The following is a 9,878-nucleotide window of genomic DNA, read 5'->3' on the forward strand; positions in this document are numbered from 1 at the left end:
ATAAAATAAGAGGGCCCCAATGGAAAAATTTAAGGACAGAAAAGAAACATAGGAGCACTAATTCAAAGTGAACAATTAGCAAAAATAACATTAAATGATTTTATTGACCTTAATATGATGTATTTTTTGTTTTCCTCACAAGGCTAGTGTGCTTTAAAATCATAGATGCTGATGGTACTACATAGTGGCAGTGGTCCAAAGCTCTTCTTATAGGGCACATCCTTGTGAACATCACGTGACATTGAAGCCATAATAATTAAGAAATAAAAAGGACATTTGACTCTAAAATTAAAAAATTGGTAGTGATTATTAGTAATCTAGTAGAAAGGTAGCATAAGCCAATATTACCGTGTGTAAGGTAACTCTTTGGAAGAGAATAAAAGGTAATTTGGTCTTTTCATTATAAAATAATTGGCAAACTGTAAACTAAATAGGTCTTTTTAAAGTTAGTAGGTAATTTTAATATATTATGACAACGCTACCCTTAGATAATACATGTCAAATGTATCAATAAACATGCTAAACAATACAACTTTGGACTTCATTCGATTACTATTTTATTTTCCCTATATATATATATATGTATGAAAAGTGCCCTACCGGCTAAAATCCCTCACGGCCCTACCTAGTCCGAATTTGCAGGCTAGACACTTTGAGAGTGGGGGTAGGGTAAGGGGATCCCTTACTCCAAAGTGCCTCTAATAAGGATTAAACCCCAACCTTGATACTAGTTCAAGTTAAAAGATACTCTCCTTTATACTAGTCTAAGTTTGGCTTGGTCTCATCCTTCAAAATATTACTTGATGAAATTACACAAGTAAAAGATCAGGCTCTTTCCAGCATCCAAATATGAATTATAATCCAATATTATTGATCGACAAACAACTACATTAAACTCGAATTCAATACTTCCATTTTTTCAATCCAGCTTCAACAACTACATGAGTTTCTTAAAACCATAAAACCTCATAATCTTGTTGGTTTCATAAATTTCATTAGTCCCGTGAGTCTCGAACTAACATCCCTTAAAAAGATATATACTTCATATAATCTCATCTCGGCAACTTTATCACATACATCGTCCTATTTATAAACCTCAAAAAATAATCCACTTACTAATTCTAGAAACCCCAGATTTAGAAGCACAATGATACTATGTTTAACCTATTCTATATTTTTATCAAATTTTATTCAACAACTTACTACCTGTATCATACAAGTCAAAAATCTGGTCACCAGAAGAAGACTTGAAATATTAAAGTATATAATTAGAATAATAAACGTGCCCACACCATAAACCAAAGCAGAAATACAAGGTCAATAGCAGGACCCCACAAATCCAACTCAGAGCCACCCTTCTGGGAGTCCTATAGTAGGGGCCAACCCCGTCAATCGCTCTCCGATCAAAGATCTCAGCATCAGTTCTACCAAACTGCCTTCTGCAACTTGCAGTTTTCAGAGACATGTTTTTCCACTCTTGTAGACTGAATACACCCTAGTCTTTTCTCCTTATTTGGGGATGCAGGACTTATTGCCTTAAATAGGTAGGGCTCATAATTGGCTAGATAAATTAGAAAAGCATTCAACTCAACTGTTTCATTTCATTTTCTACTCCAAAGTAACTTTTCATTCCTAGCTACCTATATCTATCATCAATTCGAAGGATGATTAACCCAACAAAATGAATGACGACTAAGGCCCTGTTATGTTTAAATTATTTCAAACAAAATAAGTTCAAGGAAAGTTTAATTCAAAAGACTGTAAACAAAATAGGTTTGAGACATTTTTAAATAGAATAAGTTTAAAATACTAAAAAAAAATCGTAGTTAGTCTGAAATAAAGTGTTGAGTGTTAAGGATTCAACACGAATACTTAATTTGAAATGGAAAAGTCTAGGATACAAAGATAACAAAAATAAATAAATGTTAAACCTAATAAAAACAACCTTGCACTAGTATCTTTCTTCCCAAAACACCACCCTATTTAATGAAGATAACCACAATTATAACCCCAATATATGTCACCAACACCAAATACATACCCCTATGCATGACGATCAACCCAATCACTTTGACAAGTGTTTTAGCCCTCCTCCATAGACCATAATTGTTAAAAGATATTTAGTCCATGACAAGAGATCTTCCATTGATATATTGGGAGAATAATATACCTCCAAAATAAAGGGGGAAAAAAGAAAAAAAAAATGATAGGGCAAGGACCAGGCAAAGACTTGATGGGTAGGGTAGGTGGGGGATAATCCACTTGAAAGGTATATTTCCCGAAATGTTAAATTTTAAAGAAAACTAAACACAATTGACACCTCTAAAAACAACTTAAGAAAAGTATTTTTCCTCTTCCTGTGATTACTGTGCTACAATTCCAAGGCCGGGTAAAGGGTTTTTAAAAATCTGGTTTAAGATGATCGAATTTTATTCTTAATTCATACTTTCAATCATAATTATCACGGAGGTGCTAGAGAAGTATGGGTTGAAGATGTACTGATATACGATATGATATAACTGTTTTCTAAAAAAACAATACACACATGCATACAGCATACAGTCTCGTATGAAAAACCACTACCACGTACTAACATTTACAAAAGAAAATTCCTACATCCTTATGCAAATATGAAAACACATTTAAAAAATACAAGTACAAACTTAAAAAAGAGAAAAGGTAAAACAGTTGCAGCCAATCTAAGATCAACTTAGCGAAACCAGCCCCCACAGCAAGTCTATAATGATGGCCTACAATTAATTAACAATAACATAATAGCAAGCAAATGTCAATCTCTTAATGAAGTTTCCACCACTTTGTAACATACGTGACCGCATTTGACTAAGGCCTTTCAAGGCACTCCCTTTAAATTCCCTCCCACACTGCATCTCTTCCACACCTCTTCTTTTCATTTGCTACACAAAGAAAAACCCAAGATTTTCCCAAATTTTAGTGCCTCTTTTTCGTCTTTCACTTTCACAAAACTTAATAGTTTGATCGGCATTAAAAAAAAAAAAAACCCATCGAGAAAATGTTCTCGTGTAAGTCCCTTAGACAAAGTGCAGCAGTGCTGCTAAAAGTTTTCTTAATTCTCTTGTTAAACTTGGCTGATCATAATACCAATCACTGCTCTTACCTTCCTCATGCTATCCCAGATTTCAAAAACTTGAGCTCACTTGAGCTAGTGTCATCACTTAAAAAACTCAATCTAAATGGCCGTCTTGATTTCGAAAATACCCATCGTGTAGCAAATGACTTCGGTAACAGATACCATTTCCATCCAATGGCAGTTCTGTTACCAAAATCAGTTTCTGACATCTCTACAATAGTCAAACATGTTTTCAGCATGGGCCATAATCCAGAACTCACTATTACCGCAAGAGGCCACGGCCACTCGCTTCAAGGCCAATCGCAAAGTCATGGCGGCATAGTCATCAACATGGAATCATTAGAAGAACCAAAAATGCATGTTCATACAGGGGAGCAACCCTATGTCGATGTTTCAGGGGGTGAATTGTGGATTAATATTCTGCATGAGACCCTAAAACAGGGTTTAACTCCTAAATCATGGACCGATTACCTTTATTTGACCGTCGGGGGAACCTTATCAAATGCCGGGATTAGCGGACAAGCATTTAGACATGGACCTCAAATAAACAATGTCCATCAGCTGGAAGTTGTCACTGGTAAGTTCTTAACTAGTTACTCTACTTAAAGATATTAGAAAGTAAATACTTATACTAGAATATCAAAAGAATAAATTCAGGCATACAATTATTTCAGCATGCTATTCATTCAACAAGGTCACATTTAATGCAGGAAAAAATTCAGGCCCATTTTAATTAATTATTTTCCTTTTTTCATGGGTTCAGGAAAAGGAGACATAGTGAACTGTTCAGCAAAACAGAACGCTGACCTCTTTAATGGTGTTCTTGGGGGACTAGGACAGTTTGGCATCATCACTCGGGCCAGAATCTCTCTAGAGCCAGCTTCCAAAACGGTAAGTATTCCATAATTTAGCTGACTTTGGTTGTTGAATTATAAAGGTCCCTGTAGTCATCTGAAAATACTTTCCTCACAGGTAAAATGGATTAGAGTGCTATATTCGGATTTCAACTTATTTACCAAGGATCAAGAACAGCTAATATCATCAGATAATTCGTTTGATTATATTGAAGGCTTTGTCATAATAAACAGAACAGGTCTTATTAATAACTGGAGATCTACTTTCAGCCCCAGAGAGCCCCTGCAGGCTAGTCAATTTAGCTCAGAAGGAAAAACTCTTTACTGCCTTGAAATGGCAAAATACTTTAATCCCGAGGATGCGAACATTACAAATGAGGTTAGTTTTTCCTAAAACCACTTTTTTCATATGTTGATACACATGCAAATCATTCATTATCGAAACTGAACCTCTTGTGTCTTTCCAAATGCAGGAAACAGAACATATACTATCCAGATTAAATTATATCTCTCACACACTTTTCCAGGCAGAAGTGTCATACATAAATTTCTTAAACAGAGTTCACCTGTCAGAGATAAAGCTCCGAGAGAAAGGATTGTGGGATGTTCCCCATCCCTGGTTAAATCTTCTTATTCCTAAGAGTAAGATACACAATTTTGCAGAAGAGGTATTCGGTCATATTCTCACAGACACAAGCAATGGCCCGATTCTCATCTATCCCGTCAACCAGTCAAGGTACTTACTTTTCCGACATGTGCTTGTCTACTATTCCCCCTCATGAGAAGACAAACGACGATTTTTTTTTTTAGGGTAAGCACTAAAGTAGAATATGTATGATGCTTAACAGATGGAATCACAAGACATCAATGGTGACCCCAGCAGAAGATGTTTTCTACCTCGTAGCATTTCTAACATCCGCGATGCCATCTTCATCTGGATCAGACGGACTTGAAAGCATTTTAGCCAAAAACAAAAGAATACTTAATTTCTGTAAAATTGCCAAGCTTGGGGCAAAGCAATATCTTCCACATTATGACAGTCAGGAAGGATGGAGAGCTCATTTTGGGCCTCGATGGGATGTTTTAACACGAAGGAAACTATCCTATGACCCTCTATCAATTCTCACACCAGGGCAAAGAATCTTCCCAAAAGGTAGAGCCATTTCATGATACAGGCCATCATTTCAAGAACCTAATTCAAATTGGTCGGCTCAGCAGCATAAAAGAGGGAAGCAATAAAGCTAAAGTCTGTAAGTAGCCCATCTACATAGCTGGCACATCATTCAGCGCCCTAGTATCTACAATTCACAAAGAAGTACAGCATTCATTGATTTACAATCTTGTTCTACACATTTTCAAACAATTTTGAACAAGACACCCATTTTTGTATGTTAGACTAAAGATAAATTGATTCAATTGCTTATGCCAATGAGAATGTAAAGCTGAAAAGACAGCAGAGGAACAAAGACATTAAAAAATTTCCATGGTAGAAAGAGATTACTGAAAAGGATTCTTAATTTGACCCACATGAAAAGACACACAACAAGATTGCCTTTTGGCAGTCAAAGCAAGTCAACAACAAAGCACACAACTATAAAGAGCTAGACACACTGAATGTGTTACAAACGTACCTTTACCATAGTTTGTGACTAGAGAAAAAAATCTGAAAGAGAATTCCTGAAACAACACTTTTACTCTGACACTCTATTTTCACTCCAGCCAAGGCCTGGTCGGCGTTGCTCACCCTGGCACTCTTCATAGTCACGTGCATCAAGTAAAGAAGCTTCAAAATCAGTTGAGTCGCTTGCGGTAGGAAGAAAACTACTTAAATCATCTCTGGCACCAAAACCTCCAGCTCGTACAACATCATCAGGATTTATAGTAGCCTCCATATTCACATCTGTTGAATGGTCACATTCTTCAAGTGCTTCTATTCGTGCAATATCTCTCTCAGATTGGGGATCAGTCATGCTGAATGGTACAGTATCTTCTGCAGAGAATGAATCCTCCGTAGGCATAACATCCTCTTGAACCCTCTCAGATTTAGCTTCTTTTTTGCTCTGGCTGTTGTCAATCTTATCTGAGTCACATAAAGCTCCTTTAGAATCATCTAGAGTAATAAAAAAGTACGAGATACAACAAAGTTCAAGGAATGAGGAAACTAAGAGTTATATGTTACTAATAAATACATGAGGTGATCTTTAAATAATCTTGCCAAAACAACCAAAAATCCTATTAGACACAAGCACATGCTGAAATTTTCTAAAATTTGAATGGAAGTTTTCATTCTCCACCTCAGCACTCAGACATCTAAGGAACATCGAACATCAATACTGTGACTACTTTAAATTTCAAGTCCAAATATACTGTATATATTATATACCGGTGGAGAATATAGAAACTCTTCAACAAGGGCAGTATAACAGATATTTCAAGGCAATGCCTTAACTTGCATGCCTCCAAGATACCTATCATGTCAAGAGGGAGAACCGCACTCCAAGCACTGCAATGCCATTAATTTATTGGAAATTCATAATATATTTTAGAGGCAGAGATGACTTTGAGCCAAGGCATAAGACCAGGAACAGTAGAAAAACACTATCATATGAATTACCAATAATGCTAATAACATTTGCAACTAGTTGAGTTCACGGAGTGCAAATCTTTAGAGAGACTTGAAACATCACCATTCTGTACTAATCAATCAGCTAAAGAATAGTCATAAACAGATTTACAGCTTGAGCAAAGAGCATGATGCATAAGGAACATGTCAAGTTGTGATAATGCACATCTCAAGAGTCATGAAAACGAATTGCCTATTCCAGAAATGGAACAATATTCAGCTAGACCTGCTAAAATTCCCTGTGCCAGATCACAGTAAATGACATAATTATCAGGCACCAACTATACATAATGACTAGCTAGCATCAGCAGGACACATCACGGTTCAATTTGAGAGGTAGTGATGCCTTGGTCTACAATAATTCAGCAGTAGCACTAACCCAAAATTGAAAACAAACACCAAAAATTTTTGGAAGTAAGAGATCCAAAGCTTGAACTTTAGTAGAAGCTAGTACCAATTATCATAGCAGCTCCTTTATCTTCCATAATGGGTTTTGACATTCACAGGTGGTATCAGCAAGCTATTTCCAATTCACGTGAACAAATCAATACATCCTGCAAAAATACAGATTTCAAAATATTGTCCAAGATCCATGAAGAAAGAGCATAAATAAGTGTCGACCATTATGCATCATAAATACAGCTTTCATCAAACTTAAAACGAAAACTACATAAAATGCATTCCAACTAGATACATGAATCGACTCGTAGATCAGATGTCTTCAGCATAGTGGCAGAACAGCAGAACAGAAGGTTATTTTAAACAGGCATACAGCTAAGAGGATGCTCTTAAGAAGAAAAAATGGTAGACGCATATAGAAAGAGCACTTGACCTACCATTTGAGCATGCTCAATATGCTTTAAGAACTTGATGTTGCGACTAATCTATACTAATTTTCAACTAAACCTACCAACTAAATTGTGTTTTCTAATAAAATCGGCTATATCCCTCCATCTAATTTGTTGATAAAACCTATGTCATTTGGAATCTTCATTTCACTTGGACACATGCTCATGTCTAACAGAAATACCCGAGTCTAACAAGATACAATTCTTTGCCATAAGCATGATCCTTGTGAGAAACATTAAAGTTCAAAATGAAGAATATAGACACAAGATGACAAGAAATATAAAGTGTTTCCTTCATAACTAAATAGACTCATTACGAGCTGTCCATGGCCCCAATATGCTCACTAATCATATAGTCCTTGACCCGACAACAAAACCCTAATTAAAACTTTAATAAGCAATTAGCATCAGATAGCTTCAATCATCACATAATATCAAGAGCATCAACGTAAAGAATAGAAATTGAACAAAGTAAACAACAAATCAAATAAATCCAGTAAAAAATAGAAATTGAACACAGTACATAACAAATCAAATAAATTCAATTCAAACACTCAAATCGCCGACGTCAATTATAACAATTTCATCCTTCACCCTCATTACATCAACTAAACCCTAATAATTACAATTTAACCACAAATTAGCGTATTCACCCTAAAATATCTCCCATAATCAACTCAAAACAACTCTAACACCTTAAATTAAAAACAATCAACAAAAATGCACACCGATTGCATATAATCAAATAAAAACTACTCTCTAATTAACAATAAACTTCAGAAAATTAGTTTTTTTTTATTCATTTGATTCAAATAACCATAATTATATTCCACAATCATCATATTACACATTTACACCATGCTTGCATTTCAATAGTAAGAGCAACAAAACAAATTACGACGAAAGAAAAATCAAAATAATTCCAAAATTTTCAAAATTATGATCAACAATAACATTATTAATAATAATTAAAACAAGAAAGAAATATTATTATAAAACTACTCAACAAAAAACAACAATGTGAAGAACAAATTCAAAGGAATTAGCGAGAGAATCAGACAATTAGATGACGAAAATTAGGAGAGAGAAAAATACCGAGGAATGATTAGAGTTTGCGAAGAGTGAGAGTGCGGTGGAGATGATGATGCATCAATGGTGTGCGACATAAGTAAGTTTTTCATTTGCCGCCATTGTTGTTGTGAGAAGTTTGGGAGGTGGTAGGGTACGTGGCAGTCATTTGTGATTGACACACATTCAAAAATTGCTTAAATTTATAATTAAATACACGATTTTTTCGTATATAAATCTCAAAAAAAAAAATATATTTTCCTATAGATTCTAAGGGTTTTTTTTATTATTTGATTTATTTTACTATTTAATAATTTTTGATTAAAAAATACATAATATTTTAATTAAAGTGTTATTTCCTATTACAAAAGTATGTATATTTTTTAATATAATTTATAATACAACTTTATTTATTGTTGTTTTATATTTTATATATCAAAAAAAAAATGTAAATATGATATTTTATCGGTTATATATTAGGATAAAATATTTAATATGAAAAGATATTTTTTTTTAAGTAATTTAAATCCTAAATCATTATTCGTTGTTTGTTAAAAGTAAAAATAATAAAAAAAATAACAAAAACATGTATTCTATTTATCTTCTATTTCGATAGGATCACCAACTTGGTTCACACTCATATCTCTTCCATCTAATCAAAATTGATAAATAAAACACGTTAGCATAATAAAATTTATATAAAATTAATCTTTATATAGTTGTGAAATTGATCTAAAAAGTTTAATTGTACAAAATCAATTCTATGCATTGAAATTTTTTCATTGTCCCCAATCGCTCGAACAATAGTATTTTTAAAAATTAAATCATTATTTTGTTGTTACTGACCATGCTTGCGATATTGCTTATTATTTGTTTATTTTGTAACGATTAAAAAGTATCAAATGGAGTAAACTTTTCTTTCAATTAATTTTGGACGTAATTGTACAAAGTTGGCTTTAATTGAGGCATGAACGCAATCACCTTGTAATTAAAAATAAAAATTAAGGGCCTGTTCTCATTGACTGAACTCAGCTGAACTGAACTGAACTGAACTGAACTAAACTGAACTGAACTCAGCTGAACTGAACTAAACTGAACTTAAATGAATATTTTATAAGAGAAGGAAATTAGGAGCTGAACTGAACTGCACTGAACTGAATTGAGCTGAACTGAACTGAACTGAACTGAACTCAGCTGAACTGAACTGAACTGAACTGAATTTCAACGTAAGAGAGCAGGCCCTAAGTTAATTTGATGACTTTTTTTTTCAGGGGAGTTAATTTGATGACTTGATTAAGCTACCTAAATCACAAAAAAAAAGTATTTTAATCATAAAATTAATTAATAAAAACTAAAAAGGTTAATAAAAAATTTAA

General features: G+C 33.9%; 2 protein-coding genes across 2 annotated transcripts; one reads left to right on the plus strand and one right to left on the minus strand.

Annotated features, from left to right (window-relative positions):
- The first annotated feature begins 2,799 nt into the window (after positions 1-2,799).
- Positions 2,800-5,310, plus strand: LOC145607795 (cytokinin dehydrogenase 1-like). The gene is made up of 5 exons (XM_081663390.1): positions 2,800-3,686; positions 3,873-4,000; positions 4,082-4,342; positions 4,437-4,699; positions 4,812-5,310. Exons 1-5 carry the CDS (start codon positions 3,032-3,034, stop codon positions 5,131-5,133), a joined length of 1,629 nt encoding a protein of 542 aa, XP_081519516.1. The 5' UTR covers positions 2,800-3,031; the 3' UTR covers positions 5,134-5,310.
- A 207-nt stretch (positions 5,311-5,517) lies between these two features.
- LOC145607796 (uncharacterized) lies at positions 5,518-8,660 on the minus strand. The gene is made up of 3 exons (XM_081663391.1): positions 8,530-8,660; positions 7,041-7,140; positions 5,518-6,043 (listed from the first exon to the last, which is right to left on the minus strand). Exons 2-3 carry the CDS (start codon positions 7,084-7,086, stop codon positions 5,655-5,657), a joined length of 435 nt encoding a protein of 144 aa, XP_081519517.1. The 5' UTR covers positions 7,087-7,140; positions 8,530-8,660; the 3' UTR covers positions 5,518-5,654.
- Positions 8,661-9,878: the final 1,218 nt, after the last annotated feature.

The sequence above is a fragment of the Chenopodium album genome, chromosome 23 (assembly GCF_948465745.1).
Source record: "Chenopodium album chromosome 23, dcCheAlbu1.1, whole genome shotgun sequence".
Lineage (NCBI taxonomy): Eukaryota > Viridiplantae > Streptophyta > Magnoliopsida > Caryophyllales > Amaranthaceae > Chenopodium > Chenopodium album.

Excerpts from the sequence above, each read along its gene's own strand:
- LOC145607795 (XM_081663390.1), top strand. The coding sequence starts at position 3,032 with ATGTTCTCGTGTAAGTCCCTTAGACAAAGTGCAGCAGTGCTGCTAAAA. Across the intron at positions 3,687-3,872 it reads TCAGCTGGAAGTTGTCACTG|GAAAAGGAGACATAGTGAAC; the intron begins GTAAGTTCTTAA and ends TCATGGGTTCAG. Across the intron at positions 4,343-4,436 it reads ATGCGAACATTACAAATGAG|GAAACAGAACATATACTATC; the intron begins GTTAGTTTTTCC and ends TTCCAAATGCAG.
- LOC145607796 (XM_081663391.1), bottom strand. The coding sequence starts at position 7,086 with ATGTCAAAACCCATTATGGAAGATAAAGGAGCTGCTATGATAATTG. Across the intron at positions 6,044-7,040 it reads AGGAGCTGCTATGATAATTG|ATAAGATTGACAACAGCCAG; the intron begins GTACTAGCTTCT and ends TATGTGACTCAG.